The sequence below is a fragment of the Helianthus annuus genome, chromosome 16 (genome assembly GCF_002127325.2).
Source record: "Helianthus annuus cultivar XRQ/B chromosome 16, HanXRQr2.0-SUNRISE, whole genome shotgun sequence".
Taxonomy (NCBI): Eukaryota; Viridiplantae; Streptophyta; class Magnoliopsida; order Asterales; family Asteraceae; genus Helianthus; species Helianthus annuus.
In genome coordinates, this window is record NC_035448.2 from 145361391 (window position 1) to 145388122 (window position 26732).

Here is a 26732-nt window from a genome sequence, read left to right on the forward strand (position 1 = left end):
AATTTGTTGTCTGGTATGTCAGATTCAAGTGTCAAAGAGGTGGCTATGATGTTTATGGTTGATCTTGGCAAGCGGGATGAGAAACAGTTAAAACAACTTGCGGACGCCATTACCGTCTTAGGATGCTCTATGGAGTTGAAGATCCAGTTTTTAGAGACGTATTTCTGATGGTTATTATGTATCGTCAATCATATGGGGTGTGAAATCATGTCTATCTAAGTGTTTTATATTTTGTATGAAAGTTGTGTGTTTGAATAATGAAAATGTCCGACTAGTTTATGTTTATAACCAGAAATTATTAGAATTATAAATAAAAATAAAAAATCCAACATGTCAAAGATGTTTGGAACAAAAGACAGCAAGATAGTAGTCCTACGACTTTTCATTTTGTTTCCCCTTTTTGAGGTTGAAGAACTGATCCAATCTGTTACTTATTTTGCTGTCTAGATCGTGCAAAGCATCTGCGGGGATCGAATTCTTCATAAAGTCCGTAGCTTTGTCGTATACCTCTTTCCTTATAAGATTGTAGTCGGACAATACAATCTTACTAAGATATCTGTACCGCAAAAACCGTAGTTGTGAATCTTGCATCTTCTTTTGTTCTTCCGTTTTAAACCTTGCATCCCATGGAGATTTGCCCTTGTATGTCTCCATATGTCTCATAGTGAAGACACCACAGTCACAACCGTTTTGAAGAGTTCTCCAATCCATTTCCTTTCGAATTATTTTTGCTTTTTCCAACTTTGTTATCCACTCTTTTTGTCCAATTTTGCCTTTTAGGTATAGTATTAGAACTCTCCGCTATAAGCACGATAAAAAATCATATTAGTACCTATTCATCATAATAATAAAAAGCTACTTAGAATTACCAGCTTTTCGGGGCGTCCACGGTAGCGTTTGGTAAACGATTCGGCATACCTAGAGTTATCTATTAACTCGATATCTCCATTTTTCATGTTAAAGCATAGGCACCAGTAATGATCAGAAAGTAGTACTGGAATGAAGATGAGATCAACTTTGTCAACTTTCTTCACCTGATACTTACACAATATATCGTCTACGCTTGGTCCGAATACTTTCAATCGATCACTATCTGTGATTTTTGGCTCAAACATTTCGTCTTGCTGCAAGAATTTTCGTGTTTTTTCTCATTAAAATCCATCGCTCCATTAAGCGTTAACAAGAGTGATTATAATATAGAATGGTTGGGTAACATTAAACATGTATTCATTAAACATTAATACACGGGTATGTAATATATAAAACTGCAACCATGCGTGATTAACATATTAAATTTTCAACCTTGCGTGATTATTGTTGAAAAACTTACCAATATTGTAGTTGGCAAGAACAGCCTGTAGGGTGATGATTTTTTGTCCCTTTTTTTCTCTTCAAAGTTTAAAACATCTACAAATGCGTCCATTCCACCATATGATATGTATTGCGATGGGTGGAAGGTTTCAAATATGATTTTTAGCGTTTCGACTCCACTGTCAGACTTGTATATCAATGTCCTGTTTTTTAATACCAACAAAGAAAAGTTTAAAAAAAGATGAAAATTTTAAACTAATTATTAGGGTTAAAAATCTTACCCAATATCTCCCATCGGAGCTAAGAGATAACAGATGATTGTTTGGTCACGTCCCAAAAGTGGCTCATATAAGTTGGTTACCCTGTTGCAGTAAGGTGATCTGTATGCGTCACCTAGTTCTGCCATCCGCTTTTCGTTCTTTTCCCTGATCATGTTGATACGCGTTCTCACTAGGTGTGTATGCCTCTCGTCATCCGTTTTATTTGTGTTCGCTGACACAGGAGTCTTTTGATTACTTGCACTTGATGTTTGTAGGATCGGAGCCAATTTTAAAAGTGTCTCAACCGACTGCATTTCTGCTTCGGTCACTTCATCAGGTTCATCAGCTGATGTTGTCGGAGGCTTTTCTTTATCATAGGCGTCGGTTATTGTATTCTGTTTATGTGCTTGTTGCTGACTGCACTCTGCCAAATTTACAGGTTGGTCCATGTTGTTTACCACATCTGCTTGTGCCACTGTTTTTATGTTTGATTTGGTTAATTTTTTGTAATCACAAGCTACAAAAATGTACCTTTTTTTAGTAATGAACGTATTTTTGTTACCTTCTGTAGTCTGCCTGTATACGCCTGGTTCGATGGTTTGTAAAGCAGCCAGGCATGAGTCCGAAATACCACCATCATCAAATGGGGTATTATGAACATCATCACATCCTATAAAATCCCAAACGTTTTGGTTTTTATTAATCATAATTTCCTGTAAATATTAACAAATAAGAGAAATTATTATATACCTTTATCTTTCCCTGTGTTTTCATGTTCCAACCTTGCATCTCCATCGCCCTCTAACTCTTGATTTGTTTCGCCACCCTGTCCAACTTTGTTTTGAACCACCTCATCACCAGCAGAGCTTACTTCATCAGGTATCGAAACTGTATTTGTAGAAACTGTATTTTTAACCGCATCATTCCATTTTTTACACCTTTCCATAATTTCAACATCCCAGAAAAACTTCTCCTTTACCCCCTTAACGAGATTATTCATATCCGAAACCAGAGAAATGTATTTCTTTATATTTTTGTCCATTGTTTTCAACAACACCTGCGGAATTGGACATTCAAAAAGTTCAAGCGTGATTACCAGTCTAAGAAGCCAAGTTTCATTTTTTTTAATATCATGCGTGATTATCAGGATATGTAAATAAAATTGGACCAACAGCTTAAACTTGTGGGTAGTAAATAAAATTAGAAGCCCATTGCACTTTTTATGGCATCAAGATTTATGCTAATGGGCCTCCTATGTGACAGTCATATATATTTTTTCCTTAGTCCAGACTTATGTCATCCCAAACCAGCAGCAGCATACATTCATTTTTTGAAACCCCAACTGTCAAATTCTGAAGTCCCCAACCATGCGTTATTAATATGTTGTCCAATATGCGTTATTACATGTACAGTAATTATTTTCTAACATCATATACAAGTATTATAGCATGTGTTATTGACAGTAACAAAAACAAAAAATCCAGTTTACCTTTTTACTTTTTTTCGAGGCTTCCCACGCAGCATGATCATAGATCACCCCGGTTAGTTGAACCGGAGTGCTGCAGTAGTCAATCTCTTTTTGCGTTTGTGTCCCTATGTCCATTTCATCTAAATTCAAAGCTGAAATATGTTCATTCGGATTCCACCCATCAAACCAATCCGTATTTGATGGTATGTCACCTTCGTCAATCGGATCTTCCCCATCCAGGTTTCCAGCCAGGTTTCTTCTGTTGTAGACATGTGTCGTATCCACTGGTGGTATTATGTACTCATCCGTATCTTCCATACGCTGATCTAATGTATTGAATTCGGTGAGGTTTTCTTGTACCGCAGCTGCCTCGTGTATCGGGATGTTGTCAGCGAAAAGGTCAGTGTACAGCGTCGAAGTGTTCTGTTTTACGATTTCGAATGGTGCGGTCGTAGCCTCTTGATGTTGATGATCATCGCCATTGATGCGTGAGGCAGTAACATGTTGTTGATCCTGGCGATTATCATTTGCTCCTTCGTCTTTCTCCACTTCATCACAATCTTCAACATTTAGCGGCCCGTTGTTGTATAAATATTCTTCCACGTCGTCGATCATACCAGAGGTTACATACTGTATGACAGGCATTTTGACAGCTTCATCGAAAATTTTGTGTCTTTTGTTGAAATAATGGCTGTATAGAAGCTGCATATTGTTTTTTGAAAAAAACCAAATTATTAATATTAATATCGTATTTAGCATAACCTTTAAAGATGTGTACATAACATACTGTTAGGAATGCAACCGGGCCATTGTATTGTGAGTCTAACTTTTTCCAACCTTGTCTTGTTCGTTTCAGCGATTCTAAAACGAAGGAGCACCAATCCAGATTTGGAATGTCTTCCTCTTTGTCAATTGCAAGTAGAAAACTTTGTTTAACAGTTGTTGACTTTGTTATCTCTACAAACAAAGTGTTCCAGTAGGCTAGGAAATTTAGCTTGAATAATCGTCCGCCAGTGGTTTGCTTTGACATAGTTCTTGCAAGTAAAGTATGAGTAATTTTGTTTGTGTCTGGCCACTGGTTTTTGAACTCATCTATGGTTGTTTCTGCGCCTTGAGTAGCCGTATTTTTCTCCACTATTGCTCCTTTCCTAGGCTTATTTTTTTCTCGTACAATAACATTACCCTTTGGAATACCAAACACGTCATGTACTGAATCTCGGGTGATTTCTATCTTGTGATTTCCTATGTTTAGTGTGCTGTATTGCTCGTCATAGTTTCGTACGAGCCAATACCCTAAACGTGTGCTTATATGATAAAGCTTTATATTAAGGACATCACCAAATCCAATGCTCTTCACATCCGCCACCTGCGCTTCAGTAAAGTGCTTAACTGTATCCAAAAAACCTGAAGGACTGCACCGTAGGCTTATTACATCATGATGATAATCATAGTACGGTCTTGGTTCTGTCCTAGTAGGTTCTGCATCGGTAATCTTCCGTTTCCCCTCGATAGGATCCATCTGCTTTTCGTTTTTCGATTGTTTCTTTTTTACTGGCTCAAAGTCATCACCATCTTGGTTAGTAGTATTTGGCCTTTTTCTTGTGTTTTCACCCCTTTTGACTATCAAGTCTCTAATAGGTACCTCAAAGTCATCATCATCATCCTGTAGACTTAATTTTGTATGCTTTTTATTAACCTTTAATTTCTGAGGTTGCTTTGTCATCATCAACTGAATCGGGGGCTCAAAATCATCATCATCATCAACAACCCCTACATCATATTTCAATACAAAATTTAAATCAAGCAAAGAATCATGCTAATGCCGCTTGTTATCTCAAAATCTCCAATTTCACAATTTTTAAGCTAGAACCGCTAGGTCATATCAAATATTCAACATATGTAATAGCAATCATGCTAATGCCGCTTGTTACCTCCAAATCACCAATTTCACAATTACCGCAAAAGCCCCAATATTATAAGTTTCATATTTAAAACTTGTAAATTTCCCAATTCACAATGTAACCTAATTCAATATTACATATCAATCATGATAATGTCGTTTGTTAGCTCAAAGGATTCAATTTCACAAGTGGTAAAATTCCCAATTTCACAATGTAACCTAATTCCGCTAGTTCATTCAAAAGAATCATCATCATCTAATGTTAAGCCTGCTAATCCCGCTACTACATATCAATGAATCAACAAAAAATTATGCTTGTTCTTATCAAATAACGCTAGTTAACCAACCCTAATTTTGTCTTAAAAAACTTCAATCAACATCCAACCTGTAAATTGGTAAAATTCCCAATTTCACAATGTAACCTAATTCCGCTAGTTCATTCAAAAGAATCATCATCATCTAATGTTAAGCCTGCTAATCCCGCTACTACATAACAATGAATCAACAAAAAATTACGCTTGTTCTTATCAAATAACGCTAGTTAACCAACCCTAATTTTGGCTTAAAAAACTTCAATCAACATCAAACCTGTAGTTATGCCGCTAATGTGCACCGGCTTCACCGGATCATTTCTTTTCTTGCTCCGTCTTTCTCTTTTAGCTTCTTCAACATATAATGTAACCGCCGATTAGTTCAACTACAAAGTTGGGACTGGCTAACAAAATAAACGGGGTTCAGAAGATGATTTAATCGATACCTCTTAATGCCGTATTCGTCATTCTCAAGTGAAATCGATGGTCGTTGGTTGTTCACCGTTGTTAATCGTCTTTCTCCGTCGGTCAGAATCGTTTGAAACTCACCGAAATTTTTGATGATCAAATATGGTTTTTTGATTAGATACTGAGATTTAGCCGGGTATTTAGGTATAGGAAATTGACCATTTTAACCTTTGGTTCACATAATTACGTTTTAGACAGACCTTTAATCAATTATTTAATCACGCTTTTAATCCCTTGATCCTACGGTCAGGATTATCACGTATGTAATGTACGATTACTAATAATGTAGGTTAACCGCTCTCTCTCTCTCTCTCTCTCTCTATATATATATATATATAGGGGAGAGTTTAAATGAGAACGCTAAATATCGCGAGAACCGTGAGAACAAATGAAAAAACCACGAGAACTTGGTCAAAAACAATTCAAATTCGAAATTTCTGTTTACACTTATCATTATTATTCGAATACCATGTTAGAAATTAAATTTACACGTTTAAATTTACGTGAATTCGTAAAGAAAGAAAATTTACACATGTGTAAGTTTGCGATTTACACGTGTGTAAATCTATTATATTTACACATGTGTAAAAAAAATCTAAAAAGATTGATTTTGAGAGGAGAAATGAATTATTTGATGTTGTGAATTCTTATTTGATGTTGCATTTTAATTAGAATGAGGTTTGTATTAAAAAATCGGTTTTTATTGGTTTTCTCATTCGTTCTCACGGTTCTCGCAATATTTAGCGTTCTCAAGATAACCCTCCCCTATATAGAAAACCCTAAATATTTAGGAAACCCGGGAAACTCAAAGCTCCCGACTTTTTTTTTTTGAAAAAAATAACACATGTAATATACATGTTTTTAAGAGTTTTGGGCCAAAAAAAAAAAAGCGCCGAAGGGTTTTTTTTAAAAAAAAAAACAAATTTCAGTAACTTTCAACATTTTTTGTCTAACACATGTTAGTCAACGAAGTTTTTGAAACTTGTTTATTTTTTTAAAAAAAAAGTACTCGGCGCTTTTTTGTTTTTTTTTTGGCCCAAAACTCTTAAAAACATGTATATTACATGTGTTATTTTTTTTCAAAAGAAAAAAAAGTCGGGAGCTTTGAGTTTCCAGAGTTTCCTAAAAATTTTAGGGTTTTTTGTCTAGCATTACCCTATATATATATATATATATACATATATAGGGGAGGGTTATCTTGAGAACGCTAAATATTGCGAGAACCATGAGAACGAATGAAAAAACCAATCAAAACCAATTTTTTTTTTATACAAACCTCATTGTAATTAAGATAAAACATCAAAACAAGAATTTATAACATCAAATAATTCATTTCTCATTTCAAAATCATTCTTTTTAGATTTTTTACACATGTGTAAATATAGCAGATTTACACATGTGTAAATGGCAAACTTACACATGTGTAAATTTTCTTTATTTATGAATTCACGTAAATTTAAATGTGTAAATTGAATTTCTAATATTGTATTCGAATAATAATGATAAGTGTAGAAAATTTTTTTGAATTTGAATTGTTTTTGACCAAGTTCTCATGGTTTTTTCATTTGTTCTCACGGTTCTCACAATATTTAGCGTTCTCATTTAAACTCTCCCATATATATATATATATATATATATATATATATATATATATATATATATATATATATATATATATAATTGACCAATTTAATCAACCAAACACAAACTTCAATTTGGGTTAATCTAGAAGACTTTTAAACATGATAAAGTATCATCGAAAATTGACCTATATAATCAACCAATTCACAAACTTTACAATTTGGGTTAATTTGACTTTAGTTTAGCATCTTCTTTAATATTTACAATTAACGTTATTATTTGGATAACCAACAAAAAGATTTTAATTAGTGATCGATATAATTGAAATTTAAATAAGTTACTATTATGTTTAAGCTAAATTATCTTAAAGCCTCATTCTATATCGTAGGTCGGTTTTGAGGACATAATAAAGATCACATGTCTAGAAAGTATTAAACATTTCAATATTTCATACATCATTTATGTTATATAAGGTATATGGGAATTTAATTTGGGTCCACTTGCTCTTGATACTTCTTACTTAGACCCTTTCGTGGCCTCCAAATATGATATTAGAAACAATTCTTACTTAAGCTTGGAACTAACGAATTGGGGCCGTTCCAACCAAAAAAAAAAAAAAAAAAAAAAAAAAACCTCGAATTGGGGCTCCTCTTGTTTTCTGTGTTTGGACAAGCTTCAAGAATTCGTTACACACACCATTCTCTCTTACTCAATCCTTGGTCGGTCCAAACACCCCTTTTACTTTTACTTATAATTATATACTGGCTTTTTTTGACATTGCGTTGCGGTGAAACCGAACAAATGATAATGTAAAACAAACATGATTTGGTTTATCATTGTACCGTTTTATGATACAAAAAAACATTTTATTTTGAATACAACTTCATTTTTAACTGGAATACTTTTCATATTTTGATTAATTATTTTGTCAAGGAGAAGTTATATATCCTTTCTTTCAAGACTTTGCAAGATATGCACAACAGAGGCCAACAACTAGATGAAGTATGCCCCCTTTCTTTTATTCGTTTTTATTGTTTTATGTGTTTCTTTGTATTTGTGCTTGTGCGGATTACAATGGGTTGGGTATTGGTAATTCCATACCCATACCTGGTTGTAAAACCATGTGTGATGTCTCATACCCGGCCCACTGAAACTAAAGTACCATTGATCATGATAGCATGTCACCAGTCATCCGCTAAAACATCTATCTTACGATAATACAATAGGTATGCTAAAGGTGAAGTTTATTTTCCATATAATATAATCTAACTAAAATATAGAATGAAGCCTTAGTAGACAAGGGTTGATGAAAAACATAAAATATATAAAGGAGTAAATTACAAAGTTCGTCCTTTATGTATGTCATTTATTACAAAGTATGTCCTTTATCTTTAATAAGCTCAGAAAACATACTTAATGTTTGAAAAACCATTCAGGTTATGTCCTTTACCCTAAACCTAGTTTGTTTTCCCAGTTAAGTTAGGTCACGTGAGAAGCACATGAGGGCATTAATGTCATTCTACCTACCAATTAATGTGCCCTGTTATAAAAACCTAAAACCCCACCATCATCTTCTCCATCTTTCAATCAGTTGCATATACCTAACCCTAATCCCCAATTCGTCCCCCCTGCAAGTCACCCTCAAATACGCAATTGTTAGTTTGTTACCACCATCACCACCATAAACAACCTTCCCTCTTCTCCCTCACCACCACTCTAGCCACTGCCACCCGGCCACCGCCACCCAACCCCAACTACCACCCGCCGTCCGCCACCCATCCCTCCAGTCTTAGATCTGTTACTATGTAAACCCACATAATTTTACAAAACAAACCCACAAAAATTTTACATTACTTGAACAAAAGATTGATACTTTGAGATCATACTCAACGATATATGCATCTAAACACGAAACCAGCAGTTTAATTGCTCCGGATTTGACGATTTGACTCAATTCTCCAGTTCGTACTTCGAGAAATCAACGGTTTAGACTCGTTTTTGCAGATCGGAATTCCAGATCGACGGTTTTTGCATATCGAGAAATCAACGGTTTAGACCAGCTTGCTCTGAACCGACAGAACTGGCCGATTTGCAGATCGGGTACTGGCCAAGTTGTAGATCTGGATTAGCTTGCTCAGATTCCAGACCGGGATTAGCTTGCAGCGTTTTAGTTAGCTATGCGTGAAGACTGATGAGGAACACCATGTGTGTGGTGATGTTAGAGAAATCTAGATGAATTATGTGTGTTTTTCTTTTTTTTTAGTTTTAAATTTTAACAGTGGACAACTTCACTTTTGGGTAGTTGACCCACCGCCCACAACCCATCCCTCTATAAATTCACATAACTTTTAGTTTGTTGAATTAGAGTGTTCATAAGTGTTTGACTAGATCTGGTTTTTAATCAATTAGGTTAGAGCAGGAATTAAGGTTTTTGTTTGGGTTAGAGTTTGAATTGATTTGAATTGGTTGCAACCTGGTGGTGGTTGTGGTTGGGTGGCGGTGGTCGGGTGGCAGTGACTAGAGTGGTGGTAAGTGAGAAGAGGGAAGGTTGTTTATGGTGGTGGTGGTGGTGGTGGTGTTAGAGTGATGGTAACGGTTTTTATAACAGGGTACATTAATTGGTAGGTAGAATGACATTAATGCCCTCATGTGATTCTCACATGACCTGACTTAACTGGGAAAACAAACTAGGTTTAGGGTAAAGGACATAACCTGAATGGTTTTTCAAACATTAAGTATGTTTTCTGAGCTTATTAAAGATAAAGGACATACTTTGTAATAAATGACATATATAAAGGACGAACTTTGTAATTTACTCTATATAAAGTAATTAAGTATATGATTCGGGTATATGGTTCAGGTATATAGCTTTGGGTAATTGGGCAGGTATCACCCAATCCCATACCCGCGGAATACTTTTTTTTCAAATCCCATACCCTGTCCCATACCCATCGGGTTTCGCATATACCCCTCTTGAATATATAAAAAAAGAGTCTTACAGACCATATGACCACCATAACTATCTAGGTGTGTTACCATATTCGACTTTAGTTAATATCATTTGATCCCGGTCTTTTGGTCTTTTTGCAGGAATTTTTTTCTAATTTAATGTTTCATCTTGGTCAATATTATTTGATTGCGGTTTTTGTTCTATTCGACTTCAGGAAATTTGTCGGTTCGGGTCTCAGCTAATAGTTCAGCTGGAAATTTGACTGGTGGCTTGAAGCACTGCAACATTGGTTTGTGATTGATTAAAGGGTTTTTAGGTAATTTATAGGGTTTTTAGGTAATTTATGATGCTTTTAATTTACTGTTCGAGAGGAGATTTAGTGGGTTAGCTGTAGTTTTCCCTTTGATTTTCACATCAGATATGTAGTTGTTAAAGTGCATAGCTCGTGGGCTGATTTTCGTGACTATTTTAAGCAACAGGTGATTTGAATATTCAAGCTTTCGGTTTAAACATCTTTAGTAACATGTTATTTAATAACTTAAGTTATATGTAATGTACGGAGTAGGGAGAAAAGGTTGCTCGCATTTACCATAAGGGGGGCAAACATACATTTTGTAAGTCATCGAAATTCATTATTTATTTTTAAACTAATTATGAAAAATAAAACTAAAAATGTGTTTGGTGCATGCAGGATTTTTCATACAAGAGAGGAGAGTGGCTCGTGTTTGGGCCCGAAACCAGTGAGCTACCACCCGAGGCTTTGAATGAGTGCAAAAATGAGCCGTTTGGTGGTAGGACGCTTAAAATTCCAAAGGTTGAAGTCGTGGAGGCGGGTTTCTCTTCTTTGGAGACGATATATATTATCCTTCACGTGTTGTATCAACTCCTACGTCACAAGCTTATAGGTATGAGGCACTCGTATGCGGATTTTGGTAGAAACTAGAAAGTGAATAGTTTTTTGATGAAAAATTTAATTCATTATGGTTTCAGAAAACACTACTCACCAGGGTATGGAGAAGTCATTTATGGTGGAAAACCAACTAGGCTTAAGAATCTACTTGTAATATTTGACGGTGGAAGTTCATTTACATACCTAAGTTCACAGGCTTATGAAGGCTTACTTTATTTGGTTAGTTTTCTATAATAAGAATAAGTAAAAATATCACCATTATTATTATTTTTTTCATTGTCATTATTATTTTGGATGGCAGTCGGGTAACAGGTTGGAGATTATTCCGAACACAACTCAGACTTATTCGTGTCAAAACATCAACTCTGTCTCACACAGACTTAAAATCATTAACTCGAACACCAAGTGTGTAGCCCATTTATCTAAACGAGTTGAGTACGTTAGTGGATTTTCGAGTTGTATTCAAATTCCAACTCATCCTCAAACAATGGCGGAGCATTTACCATCGCTTTTCGGCACAGAAAAGTATCAAGTGAATTGTCCGTTCTATTTCAAGATCGGTTTGAGTAAATTTTAATGTTTTTTTTTAATTTATGAAACAATTCTGAAACTTGAATGTTTTTTTTAGTTAGAAACAGTTTGAGTAATTTTAGTAAAATATTACATATTCTGATGTTATTGCAGGGGTCTAATGTTCAAACTGCCTTACTTGTGTCAAAAGATGGTCAACGGGGATTCACATTCCTTAAGTACAAGTGGTAACAAAGATGTTTAATTCCTAAGGTGTATATATAACCGATATTTGTCTTTTTCTTGATGTTTTTGTACACGGCTTCTAAAAAAACTTTGTTACCATTTTATGTAATGTCATTTGATTTGCATTACTTTAACGACACACTTATCGAATGATAAAGCTTGCATAGGTAGTGTTTAGTAGCATCTTGAGTTAAACTGAAGCAAATTTTGTATAACATTTTATTTTTATTTTGTGGGACCTTAGTAAAAGATAAAGTGGCATAACTGAACACATCATAAGATGGGTTTATTCATTTCCTACTCTTAAGCTATGACCAGACTATAACAGATCAAAATTTGAGGTTACAATTTAAAAAATATATATTTAGATATTAGAAGTTACTTAAAAGCAACTTTCAAAATAATAATCAAATATAAAATTAGGTTTTGGGTCAACCCACATACATGTTTAGCTAAACGGTTCGTGTTCAGGTCGATGTGACGAGTTTGCAGGTGGACAGGTTTAACCGGCTTATTTTTTTTTTTTATAGAAAATGTGTTTTGTGTCATAATTTTTTTACCAATGTTGTACTTTATGCCACACTTCAAGTCTTTAAGTGCATAAAGTTTTATAAAATAAACGTAATTGTATACTTGTATAGATTATTATAATAATTTTTAATTTTAGAGTATTAATATACGATAAAAATTAAATTCGGGTTAAACGGGTCGTGTTAGTGTTAGGGTTCGTGTCAAACTTTTTGAGTTCGACATGCCAACCCGCAAACATTACATGACCCATTCAACACCCCTAGATGACCCGTTACGCTGTATGCAATTGTTACAGGCTGCAGAGAGTGTGCACAATACCAACCTAAATGCTATATCAATTCATCGCTTCAAATGTGTATCCAGAGAATGGCGAGACGGGCTATCATCCTTTCATCTTGGTCTGAATCATTCTACATACGTAGAAAATTATCTGCTAATATTTTGAAAATTATATGGTAATTGTTCCCATTGAATCACTGTATAAATATCCTCACAAATTTTATAAAACAAAACCCTTGTAATAAAATTAAAAAAAAATATTAATATCCTTAAATAAAGCGACCCGTGGGTAACACGGGGTTATAACCTAGTTTATGTTATATAAGGTATATGGGAATTTAATTTGGGTCCACTTGCTCTTGATACTTCTTACTTAGACCCTTTCGTGGCCTCCAAATATGATATTAGAAACAATTCTTACTTAAGCTTGGAACTAACGAATTGGGGCCGTTCCAACCAAAAAAAAAAAAAAAAAACCTCGAGTTGGGGCTCCTCTTGTTTTCTGTGTTTGGACAAGCTTCAAGAATTCGTTACACACACCATTCTCTCTTACTCAATCCTTGGTCGGTCCAAACACCCCTTTTACTTTTACTTATAATTATATACTGGCTTTTTTTGACATTGCGTTGCGGTGAAATCGAACAAATGATAATGTAAAACAAACATGATTTGGTTTATCATTGTACCGTTTTATGATACAAAAAAACATTTTATTTTGAATACAACTTCATTTTTAACAAAATTTGTAAGGAAATGTCGAGGAAAAAAAATCAAGAACGACTACGTACTTAAGTTTTTAGAAAAAAAGTTATAAACGTAAATTATTAAAAAAATATCTAATTATTTGATAAATTAATATATATTCTAAAAAAGGAAAAAAAGAATTATTAAAAATGGTAATGGAAATATATGGTTTATAAAAAAAGGAAAAATAAAATAAAATATGTTATTAAAAGTAAATATAAAAATAAACAATTATAATATATCAAATAAAAAAATAGTAAAAAGCTATATATTATTTTAAAAATAAAGTTACTATTCATCGTCTATCGTTAACTATGTATACATAATGTCTAGATAATTATAATTTTTACTTAGGCTATAGGGTGTGGTCATGACCCTCATGACCACCATGACCCTCCACATAGACACCATATCATCCATATTTAATCCATCATTTAAAACCACCACCCTAAGGGTGTGGTCATGACCCAAACCACTATCCCCTTTATTTTTTCTAATTTAATTTTTGTCTTAAAATTATCAAATGGGAGGATCGTGGTAATCGTGGTTTAATCCATGGGAACCACCATCAATCAAGGAGGGGAATGATGTACCATTTAATTAATGGTCCTATGCAAAAATAATGTCTTAATCCATGATCCCCACACCCCATAGCCTTAATAAGTATTATATAAAACAAAATTATTACATTTATAACGTTTAGGCAGACGAGCCTAAACAAAACTTGGCACATGAAGCTTGAGTATGAGCTTGTTCACAAAACGAGCTTCAATCAGGCTTTGGCTTGTCACGATTAAACTTTTTAGTGAGCCAATTTTGATTAGTTTATAACGATTCTAACTTATTTGTACCATAAATATATCACGTGTGCCATGTTTTTAATGGTGCTTAACATTAGTTTGTAAAGTCATAGAATACGCTAATAATACTAATGATCTCTTGGTCTAGTGGTTAAAGTGGAGGTTGGAAGCTTTTGTTTCTCTTGGAGGTCTTAGGTTCAAATCCAGACAAGGGAATTTTAATACTAACTTGGTGATACTAATATACTAACTAATAACCTGGTTAGCGACATCCTAACCGTACGCTGTTATAAAAAACGCTAATATAATAAATTAATTAAAATGTTATAGTTGGACTATAGATACTAATATATAAATTATTTAGGTGAAAAAACAAATCAAATATAAAATATCAGTGTAGGCAATATTGCGGTACCACCAAACCACCTACTAGGAAAAGAAAATGAGAAATGAATATAAAACAGAAATAAAAAGAGTCTGCGGTGTAGGGCATACGTCACACATGTGGACCCACCTTGACATATCTTATCACGGGGTGGCTCCTTCTCACCCCACCAATCCGCCGCCCTCACTTTCCTTGCTTTATGCGTTTGCCACTTTTTTTTTTTTTTTTGTTATTTTACTGGGTTAAAACCCCGTATATTACACGGGTTGTATAAGTGTAAATTTATATAATAAATAATAAAAACGATCTATCTTTAAAAAAAACCCGTGTATTAAACGTATTGAATAAAATATAATGTCATATATTAATACAAACAATCATCAAAATTTACCCCACAACAAACTCTTTCGGGGCAAACCATTTGTTTTACATGAAACGCTGCTCCAAAACACTCATTAACAAAAAATCGGTTCCTTCTATTAAGGAGTTAGTGTAAACAACACACACAAAAAAAAAAATAATACTAATAATAAATAATAAAATAAAAACCAACATGCGTGCAACTTCAATTATGTTAATTATCATAATCTTTCATTTGGAGCATACAACATAAAAAACCCGTAAATGCATTACTACTCTGAATACATTGTTAAGCCATAAAAAACCCGTAAATGTATTACCACTCTGAATACATTGTTAAGCCGTAAAAAGTTTTTTAGTATTGTTTACTTTATTATTATTATTATTATTATTATTATTATTATTATTATTATTATTATTATTATTATTATTATTATTATTATTATTATTATTATTCTTTTATCTTTTAGAGTAAACTGCAATTTTATCTCCTGAGGTTAGGGGTCATTGGCATGTCTACCCCCCCCCCTAAGGAAATAATTGCAATTTTAACCCCCACTGTTCACCTTTATGTCGCACTTTTACCCCCCGGCGTCAAAATGGGTAACAGAACTGTTAAGTCTAAGTTGAAATGACTATATTACCCTTACAGTTTACCCCCCAACATTCCTGTTAAGTCGCACAATTACCCCCCACTGGTAAATTACTAATTTGTCCTTTGTTATTACCCCCTGTACTTTGTGTTAAGACACAACATTACCCCCTGCAACTTCGAAAACCCTTCCCGCCAAAATCAAATACCTATTCTATGATTCTATAATACAAAATCTGAACCTGGTAAATTAAATACCTAATATCTGTTATAAGAACTGGTAAATTACTAACAAGAAAAGACCCCAAAACTGGTAAATTACTAATTCTGAACCTGTTCTATGCATCTGTTATAAGAAGTGCAGGTCCAATGTGAACAAATCACACTCCAATACTTGCTGCAGATATATTGATACACTTAGTTCACATTTATATAAGGTGTTCAAATATGATGAACCAGTTGACCAAAAATGTGGTTAATCAGTAACACATGCACTAACAACCTGCTTAATCAGTAACACATGCACATGATCAACCACTGTAATTCCAGTGTCATTATAGAACTTAAAAAGATGCACATGATCAACCTGAAGTAGCATAGCAAGTTATCACAGCAAGTACCAACCTACAACCTGCTATGCTATTGCTATGCTATGTGTTATTTACTTCAGTCTATTGCTATTTGTTATTTACCACCTGCAAATGCACATGATTAAGCACACTGATTAAGCACATGATCAACCTGTGCGTGCTATGTGTTATTTACTTCAGTCTATTGCACATGATCAAGCAGGGTGTGTTCTATGCACACTGATTAAGCACACGCACATGATCAAGCACACTGATTTAGCACATGCACATGATCAACCTGAAGTATCATAGCAAGTACCAACCTACAACCAGTGTTCTATGCATCTGATTAAGCACCATTATGCCCAAACTGTGATCAACCAGTGTGTGTTATGCCCAAAATTTGATCAACCAGTGTGTGTTATGCCCAAACTGTGATCATCATTTTAGACAACCAGTGTGTGTTATACCCAAACCCAAACTGATTAAGCACACTTATGCCTACAACCCAAACTGATTAAGCACACTTATGCCTACAACCCAAACTGATTAAGCACACTTATGCCTACAACCTGCAAATCATCATCATCATTTTAGACAACCAGTGTGTGTTATACCCAAACCCAAACTGATTAAGCACACTTATGCCTACAACCCAAACTGATTAAGCACACTTTATGCCTACAACCTGCAAATCATCATCATCATTTTGGACAATCATCATCATTTTAGACAAAAGCTAAATAAGTTAAGTTAAGTTAACCTACATATTACACAAAAGCTTCGATTAAGTTAAGTTAAGTTAACCTACATATTACACAAAAGCTAAGTAACTACTAGAGTAAACATCCGCTCAACTCTCCGGTGGTAGATGGAAGTTGAGGACAGGCCTCCCAAACACAGAGACCACCAGGTGGACCACCAATGATGAGCTTGATAAGCTCATCGTCAGGTCAACTGTAAAAAAACCAACAGTGAACCAAATCAGACCCTAAACCCTGTTTATAACATGATAATGACTAAATCTGACCCTGATTAACTAACATTGGCCGATTATACCTTTGGTGTGGCGGATGATATAGCGGATTATCCAACAAAACACCGGCATTTCCACTGATCCGACGAGGAGAAGAATGATCGGACGAGGAGAAGAATGATCGGAAGAGGAGATGTCGCCGGAGAGAAAATGATTGCCGCCGGTGTGTTATGTCGCCGGAGAAGAAGGATGAATGTCGATGGTGGGAAGGTTAGGGGGTAATTATGCGGGGGTCTCTTACTTATAGGGGGTGTTGTATCAAAGAAGCTTCACATAAGAGAAAATAACAATTACACCCTTTGACCAACAGGTTAAAATGTTGACTGTTAACCCATTTTGACGCCGGGGGGTAAAAGTGCGACATAAGGGTGAACAGTGGAGGTTAAAATTGCAATTATTTCCTTAGGGGAGTAGACATGCCAATGACCCCTAACCTCAGGGGGTAAAATTGCAGTTTACTCTATCTTTTATATAGTAAATGAAAATCTTTTATAAAAAAGGTGTATCCTTATCTAAATTTTTGTTTAAAATTATTTATAGAAAAACAAATATTTATTTTTATCTAATTTTTAGTTTAAAATTATTATTGTTATTTAACAATAGATAAATAAGAAAATAAGGTGAGAAAGCATGAGGAAGTGACACGTGTCAAAAAAGATTTTTGTTTATTAGTATAGGAAGATTCTATTTGTATATTTTATAACAAGAGTTGAGTTATAATACAAAGTATTTAAAAATAAGAACGGTAAAAAGCCACCAGAAAGTGACAAGTGTCCTATGAGGAATTAAATGAAAAGGGTAATAAAACACAATGACCATAACGTATATCACAATGGCAATAACATATAACACAATAAGTATCAGACTAAATAAAAACACAATTGATGACAACAGATAAAAGACTCAATTAATGACAGTAGATAAAAGACACAATGGAGAGCAGATAAAGACACAATGGAAAACAAATTAAAAACACAATACGCAACAAACTAAAACACAATGAACAAAAATAATAAAAAAAAATTGAACAAATTATTAAAACAAAATGGACAACATATTAAAACACAATAAATAACATATTAAACACAATGACCTGAACTAGTAACACAATTTATAGAAAACCCATATATAACACAATCTTTATTGTGTCATATATTGTGTTATAAGTTCTTATAAAAAGTAATGGATAGAACCCAAATTAACATTGTGTTATAGGTTTTGATAATAACACAATGGACATGATGTAAAACACAATGTAAAGTAGATCAAAAACACAATCAATAACAACAGATAAACACACAATGGACAACATACTAAAATACAATGACCATAACGTATAACACAATGGCGACAACATATAACACAATAAGTATCAGACTAAATAAAAACACAATTGATGACAACAGATAAAAGACACAATTAATGACAACAGATAAAAGACACAATGGAAAGCAGATGAAGACACAATGGAAAACAAACTAAAAACACAATACACAACAAACTAAAACACAATGAACAAAGATAATAAAAAAATTGAAAAAATTATTAAAACATAATTGACAACATATTAAAACATAATGAATAACATATTAAACACAATGATCTGAACTAATAACACAATTTATAGAAAACCCAGATATAACACCATCTTCATTGTGTTATTTATTGTGTTATAAGTTCTTATAAAAACGCAATGGATAGAACCCAAATTAACATTGTGTTATAGGTTTTGATAATAACGCAATGTATAGAAACTCTACTGACCAAAAACCAGTTAAAAGACACAATGACCTGAACCTTTAACACAATGCAAAAAAAAAAAAAAAAAATCCAGTAAAAATGAAATTTTTTATTTTATTTTTATATGATAATATGGTAGTCATATTAAAGATAAAAAAACGCTCGTTATTATGTGAATTTTTTTTTTAAAAAAAATGTCGTATGAAAAAGTTATGAACGTTTTAAGTCGATGGGGGAATTGGCATGTGCCTTGCATGTGGAGAGAGAAAATCCATAAATATAGGATTCCCTTTGTACCCTTCTATTATTTTCTTTTCCCTACAACTAATCTCAACTCTCCAAATCTAAGATCAATGGACTAAAATCCTTCTTACCTTTCTTATCTATTTTATCCTTTGTATTTGATCCTAACCATTAGATTCAAATCCCATAGCTAACAGTATTTAATGAAATTCGCTGTTCAAAATACATATATATAATTTAATTAAAGTTTTCATTTCACAAATTTATCTCTCATTTTTTCAAACCTTCCCGTATCTTATTCATAAAAATATAAGATTAACTTTAATGAGTTCACTTAGTTTTCTATAAAAATATATGGATAAATTATAAGGATAAGAAATGAAATTGAGTGATACTTTTAAGTAGTTTTCTTAAATTTTAATGTTGGAATAAGTAAACCGAATAAGATGTGAATGTTCTAGTAATTGATAACCGCATGACTTCTTTTAACATTCGATATTTAAAAAAATTGTTTAATTCATAGAACCACTTTAGTTTCATACAAACTAGTTGATTTGCACCGTGCTTCGCGGCGGTATTTCAGCTCATATCAATTTGTTTTGTTCTCGTATCAGTACGATACAGACATTCGCTATAGCAATCATCACACGTTTTACATCGATCAAAAACAAAAAAAAAATGAATATGGTACCGGTATCGATGTTATTTGGATAATATAGGTTCTGTTGGTCACGGTATCGATATTGTTTCGCTGATGGAGTTGTATAAATGAAGTATTATCGAAACCAAAAACTAGGGGTGTTCAAAACTATCCGTATCCGAATATCCGATCCGAAATATCCGATATCTGAATTTTTCGGATTCGGATTCGGATAGTGATTTTCAAAATTTTCGGATATTTCGGATATCCGAATTATCCGAAAATTTAATTTTCATTTTTTTTCGGATATTCGAATATCCGAAAATATCCGAAGTATCCGAAAATATCCGAAATATCCGAAAAATATCCGAATATCCGAAAACTTATATTCGGAGATCCGAAACTATCCAAAATATCCGTTTCCGAATATGAAAAAAATAATTAAAAAAATAAAAATTAAATAAAAAGTTGGATTTTCGGATATCCGATTCACTATTCGAATCCGTATCCGAAATTTCGGATATCCGAATTCCGGATATCCGAATTCCGGATATCCGAAATTTCGGATACGGATTCGGATAGTGAAATCCGGTATCCAAAAATTTCGGATATCCGAATTTTCGGATATCCGGTTTTGAACACCCCTACCAAAAACCATAAAAAAGAATACGGGTACCGCTACTGATGTTGTTTGGTTCGGCTCGGTACAGTGCAGTACAGTGTTGATATGGTGTCAGTTTATCGAAACTAAAAATCATAAAAATAAATATCGGTACCAATACTGATGTTGTTTGGTCAATTTTATGTTCGGTACGGTAGCACACGGTATCCGTTTTCAATAAGATTGACCAAAAACCATAACAATGAATATCGGTATCGATGTTATTCAGTCGGTTTTCCGTTCGGCATGGTAGCGGCGCAACATCCATTTTCTATAAGATTTATATCGAGATATTGGGAAAAAAATCTAACATAGTTGCGTCTTTGGATCATTTTCTAAAATTAACATACGCAAGTTATTAGCAAAAATATCATATTAAATAAAAGTAAGATACTATTAACAAAACTAGAACAAATACTTAAAAAATTATTTACTATTCATGGTCCTTCGTGCTGTCACACCCCCAAAATCCACACGCGGAGTACCACCGCTTGGAGGCGTGACATGACCAGGATCAAGCCACCAATTATATTGAACATGTAAATATATAGTAAAAGTTATCCATCAATACGAAAGGTGTTTATCAAAACCAACATAGTTAAGTATAGCGGAAGCATTAATGTAAAAACCCAATCATAAGTATTAATGTATGAAATGACATAAGTAATCACGATCCATTTGCCCATAACGACCTGCTCCTCCTTGTGCAAGCTCCATAATGTTCCTAAGGTCCTGCAAGGCATGCAGCAGATAATCAACAACTAGTTGAGCGAGTTCACAGAAGGTAAGTTCGTATTAATAATGCGTATGTTCATCTAGTGGGGGCTTCCCATACAAGTATATACTACTGGTGAGGGATTCTCACATTTATCCTTTATAATGGGGGCTTCCCACTATGGTACTTACTAGACTATTTGCAACCATGTGTTCTTCTTAATCCGAGAACAGGAATACGTACAAGGTCACGCAGGATTTACGTGAGTGCCCTTCCCCGAGGACAGTGGTACGCGTGGGGTTTACGTAGGATTTACGTAAGTGTCTGTGACACCTGTGTCACCGCGACCATCAAACAAATACCAAGCCGATGAAATATTGTATTTCATACTTGGGATCTTGTATAAATATGTGTATGTTTTGCACATATCAATTTTGTTCAATTTCAAACTCTACATCGCTTTCTGGAGCATTATACGCAAACTGGTGCGTAAACGTACTCAGTTTAATGCGACAAATACTCCGGAACATCAACATATACTCAACATACCTTAAATAACCTTTACATAACTTAGAAATAAGTTTTGAGGGGTTTGGTATGCTAAAACAAACTTTTGGATCATTCAGGGGCTAAAAGTGTCAAAAAGTGCACAAGTTTGCACTTTTGCGCATAACTTACGTTCTGAATACATCCGGACATCCAAAAATTTATGTAAGCACCCTTATATTATGCCTTAGTGTTTGGCATGAGAAAAATCCATTCGTCGCGTCATTTGGATCGTCTTTCGCGCTTATGCGCATTCCGTCGTAATTAAGCGAACATCGCGATCGTACGGCCAAACGAACCAACATCCGGAACATTTTTGAGCATGTTTCATGTCCACAATGTTTAGGCATCATTTTAGGGCCTTAAAGTTGGCTTTACGGGCCTTAGAAGTGTCGGAAATGGCTTAAATACGCAACAGGGACCAAAACTGCCATTTTTTGAAAGTATGTGCAGATCAGAAGCTTCAGGCGGCCCGCGTGAGTTTTGCCTAAATGTTGAGGCAGGCCGCGTGAGACTGTCAGACAGATTCAATGTATGCATTTAATGCAGTTGGCCTTTCGATCGATCAAGGGGCAATGCCCTTTCACCCAATCAAGAGCCAAGGGGCATTTTCTGACTTATCACAACATTGCGACAAGTGTACGCACGAGATCGTGGCACGATATTCGATAAACGATCCTAACGGTTCCACTTTTCCTATAAATACCCCCCCCTTTGTTCCAAAAACCCACACAATCTAATCTTAAGGCTCTTAGTTGGAACCATTGTTTCATACCTGAGCTATTTGATCTAGATTAGCACTCGGGGACCCTCCGTAAGTCTTCTTTCGCTCTTTTATTCGCTTTTCGAGTCCGAAAGTCAACGTTTTCTTGACTTTCTGCATTGACCAGCTTATGGTCGATGCGAAGTTCATGGAACTTCATAACGTGAGCGTGATCACAATGGTTATAGTCCGTAGTGACTATACCTACTGATCACCACGTTATCTAGGCTCAGTGACGAGTCGTAGTTTCGGCCAAAATGTGCATTCTTGCATATTTTGTAACCAAACTACTCGTGGGCATCAAAGCCGTTTGTTTTGATGTCAAACCTGTTTTCAAACTTAGTTAAGCATGTTCTAACATGCTTAGCTCGTCACTTTTAGTTTAGTGCTTATATAGGGTCGTAAGGTAAGCGATCTAAACAATCGCTTATACTTTCGAACCCGACCCATTGGGTCGATCATTAGGATCCGACCAAACACATTAGGTGACCATAGCTATAACCTTCCGAGGTTATACCTTGTGGTCACAATGTTAGGCGTTCCAGACGCGTTCTACGCGAACGACGCGTAAGGTAGCATAAGCTACCTAAACGGGTCGTGATGGACCGTAAGCACTTAGGTTAAGTTTCATTTTAGTATGTAGGCTTTGATAAACCATATTACACGAGTCTCCATACTCGTTTGGTTTACGAACCCGCGTACTATCCAATCCTTCCGATTTGGTCCGGTATATTAACATAGCTACCTATTACGTGCCGTTTGATATCCCGTGATCTTTAGCATTATCTGGTTATTATACAAGGAATTCAAAGCAATCTCAGGTGAGTACATTGAACCCCCTCTTTTACAGTTTTCCAAACTGTTTTGGGGTGAAACACATGTGCCTACTTGCTACTTTTATGCTTTCCGGTTTTCACATCATATACTACTATGTTCGATAGTACATATATAGTACATGATTTCATTGTGTTTATGCTATGTATGCCCATTGTGTGCGTACTTAGTACATTGCTTTACATTTCATGCTACGTACGCCCATTGTGTGCATACGTAGTACATTGTTTCACATTGCATTACTGTTGCATATGCTCATCCAGCATATGAACACATTACACTACATTTTGAACCGTTGTACTCTACAATACATTTCATGCTACGTACGCCCATTGTGTGCATACGTAGTACATTGTTTCACATTGCATTACTGTTGCATATGCTCATCCAGCATATGGACACATTACACTACATTTGAACCGTTGTACTCTACAATACATTTCATGCTACGTACGCCCATTGTGTGCATACGTAGTACATTGTTTCACATTGCATTTCTGTTGCATATGCTCATCCAGCATATAAACACATTATACTACATTTTGAACCGTTGTAACCATTTGACTATACATAAACATTTCTACCGTTGTTAAACATTTCATCTTGATGGTTTGGTTTGAGTAAGTGATTTAAGTTACGAGGCATGTGTAATATGATACAAGCATGGTGGATACGCCGCTGGTACTTCCTATATATAAGTGTTTGTATGGTATTACATATCGTAGCGTTATTTGAATCATTTCAATTTGAGACATAGAACATTTTATACAAATAACACGCTTTTCACAAGACATTGATTTACAAACAACAAATCTTATACAAACTCTTTTTACATGGTTATTCAGTTAACCATGCATTGTTCTCTTATTTATACATATCATTTGATCTTACTGTTTTTCAAATGATTTACAAGACAAAGCAAAATACGAGGTTCATGACTAAACATTTTCTCAAACTCAAGTCATGAATTCCGTTTTCACAAAACCAATGTATCTCATAGGCATTTTTATGCTGACGTACCTATTTTCACATGTGTTTTCAGGAGATGATGCATAGGACTTATCAAGACATACTTAGGCGGACCTGTGCCTTAGTGACTTAAAACGAGACAAGAACTAGTTAATTTATGTTATGTACACTTTGATTCTTGTTCAGACAATGTAAACTTTCATGTTTGATTTATAAAACGAAACTTCATTTGCCATGGATTTGAAACAATTGATTCTGTTACAACACTCCCCGACGTTTCCGCCACGTTTTGTATGTTCTACGTGGTCGGGGTGTGACAGAAAAGATGGTATCAGAGCCAATGGTTATAGGGAATTAGGTTATTAGTAATGCTTTGACCTAGTCTATAACCTTCCTAGGAACCTAACGCGAGTTTACTTGCGTTTAGTCACAAAACAATACCGTCACCTACCCTTAGGCGACGACCACAACAAGAACATAAATTTCAAAACCGCCTTGAAAACTAATCATCTGTTCTAGGATGATTGATTACTAGGTTTTGAACCCTCTATTGTAACGTTTTGAACCCTTTGTTATAAGGTTTTGAACCCCTTTGAATTTTCAAAACTCCCGTCAAAGTTTTGGGTCCTAACTAGTGTGAACACGTGCAAACTGGAAGAGTGAATGCCTGTACCCTGGGTTTTCTGTCTAAGGTTAGAGTGTTCGTACAAATCCACATAATCGGACCAGTCACTCTTACCTGGGAACTCTTGGGGTGAGTGTCCACTTATAGGCGAGCATGTCTTCACGATACACTATGAGGATCTATTTGCTTTGATTCAGCCTTGGTGTTGTTTGTTTGCTTCATAATTCAAACAAGTGACCATCAACCGTGATTATGGTCAGTGATTGTAACATCCTATTCTTACCCAATACCATTTTATTTGTTTCCTTTCATGTTTTCCTCTTTTAGAATGCCTCCTCGACGCGAACACCAGATAGCAACTGCCGAGCTGGCAGAAATTATTGCGCAGCAGATGGCTGCTCAATTCCCAAATCTCTTTGCTCAATGGAACCAAGCCAACCACAACAACAATGGTACATGCAATTTCAAGAGCTTTAACTCGGCTAAACCACTCAAGTTTAGTGGTTCTGAGGGAGCAACTGGGCTTCTCCAATGGTTCGAGAGCATCGAGAATACCTTTCGCCACGTGCAGTGTCCGGAAAATCGCAAGGTCGAGTTTTCTTCGAGTGTGTTTCAGAAGAGGGCTCTTACATGGTGGAATGGGGTAATGAGAGACCGTGGTGCAGATGTTGCTCTAGCACAAACATGGGCTGAACTGAGAGCTCTTATGATGAGAGAGTTTTGTCCTCGTCATGAACAACGAGCGTTGGAGAAGGAGTTTGATGATTTAAAACAAGATAGTGGCGAACACAGGGCATATACTGATAGGTTTGAGGAGTTGAGTCTACTTTGCCCGACTATGGTCGCCCCACTCGACAAGGCTATCGAAAGGTACATCGACGGCCTGCCTGACTCGGTACAAGACATTGTCACTGGTAGCAACCCTACCACACTCCGTCAGGCTATTGAGCTATCTGCAACCTTGACTGAATCGCAGATCAGAAAGCATAAACTTTTTCGAAAGGGTGACAAGAAGCCAATCGAGGAATCAAAGACCATGGATGAACAGACTGAATCTCCTAAGAAGTCAAAGAAGCGAAAGGCTTCTCAGAACTTCGCCATGGTCGCTCACAATGGTCAAGCCGTCCCCGACCAACCAGCTCAAACCCCTGCTAGTAAACCATACAATGGAACTGCACCTTTGTGCAACCAATGTGGCCTCCATCATCACGCCAATGTACAATGCCGCAAATGCCAAACTTGTGGACTTATAGGCCACACAGCAAGAGTCTGCCCAGTTGCAGCTGCGCCAAACCAAGCTGGCAACAATCCTGCTCAAGGTCGTTTTCTACCAGGCTCTTGTTTCAACTGTGGCGAGATGGGTCATTTCCAAAGAAATTGCCCAAAGCTTGCTAATGCAAATCCAGCACAGGGATAAGCATCTGACTGACAAGAAGACAACATCGTTTAGAAATAATCACGTCTTATGCATTATTTTCTTTTGTTGTCAAGGTCCAAGAAACCGTTGTTATCGTTGTTTATAAATAAATTTTTATTTACATTGCAATGTATTTGTGTGGTTACATATATAAACGACATACCCCCTTACAATACCGACAATCAAGGAACCGTATTCCTTAAAGAACAAACTACCCCCAAATTCTCCCATCCTATGATCTCTTGCGTCTTCCACGAAATTCCTAAGTACCCGTTTAATCTAAGGAAACGAAGTACAAGGCGCAGGTAACAACACATGACGAATACCCAAAGTACCACTATAAATCCTTAATAGGGTACCTAAGGATT

General features: G+C 35.3%; 1 protein-coding gene and 1 long non-coding RNA gene across 14 annotated transcripts; one reads left to right on the forward strand and one right to left on the reverse strand.

The window, feature by feature from the left end:
- Positions 1 to 275: 275 nt before the first annotated feature.
- Positions 276 to 3760, reverse strand: LOC110919694. Of its 2 annotated transcripts, XM_035985283.1 has the most exons (8): positions 3061 to 3760; positions 2322 to 2405; positions 2134 to 2241; positions 1593 to 2046; positions 1331 to 1514; positions 1046 to 1124; positions 870 to 943; positions 276 to 801 (listed from the first exon to the last, which is right to left on the reverse strand). In XM_035985283.1, exons 4-8 carry the CDS (start codon positions 2018 to 2020, stop codon positions 373 to 375), a joined length of 1194 nt encoding a protein of 397 aa, XP_035841176.1. In that variant the 5' UTR covers positions 2021 to 2046; positions 2134 to 2241; positions 2322 to 2405; positions 3061 to 3760; the 3' UTR covers positions 276 to 372. The 2 variants fall into 2 exon arrangements, with proteins under 2 accessions (XP_035841176.1, XP_035841175.1); XM_035985282.1 differs by having other exon boundaries at positions 870 to 1124.
- A 4436-nt stretch (positions 3761 to 8196) lies between these two features.
- Positions 8197 to 12065, forward strand: LOC110915740. 12 transcript variants are annotated; one of them, XR_004883913.1, is made up of 6 exons: positions 8869 to 9540; positions 10464 to 10565; positions 10668 to 10863; positions 10941 to 11154; positions 11240 to 11378; positions 11461 to 12045. It is a non-coding gene; the product is annotated as an uncharacterized LOC110915740 (long non-coding RNA). The 12 variants fall into 12 exon arrangements; XR_004883914.1 differs by having other exon boundaries at positions 8869 to 9504; XR_004883912.1 differs by having other exon boundaries at positions 8870 to 10565; positions 10668 to 10728; positions 10815 to 10863.
- The last annotated feature ends 14667 nt before the right edge of the window (positions 12066 to 26732 follow it).

What these genes read in the sequence shown, in the direction of transcription:
- LOC110919694 (XM_035985282.1), bottom strand. Translation starts at nt 2,020, where the DNA reads ATGGACCAACCTGTAAATTTGGCAGAGTGCAGTCAGCAACAAGCACAT. An exon ending in GCTCCGATGGGAGATATTGG is followed by an intron (nt 1,515 to 1,592) that starts GTAAGATTTTTA and finishes ATTAAAAAACAG; the next exon opens with GACATTGATATACAAGTCTG. An exon ending in TCTTGCCAACTACAATATTG is followed by an intron (nt 1,125 to 1,330) that starts GTAAGTTTTTCA and finishes AAATTCTTGCAG; the next exon opens with CAAGACGAAATGTTTGAGCC.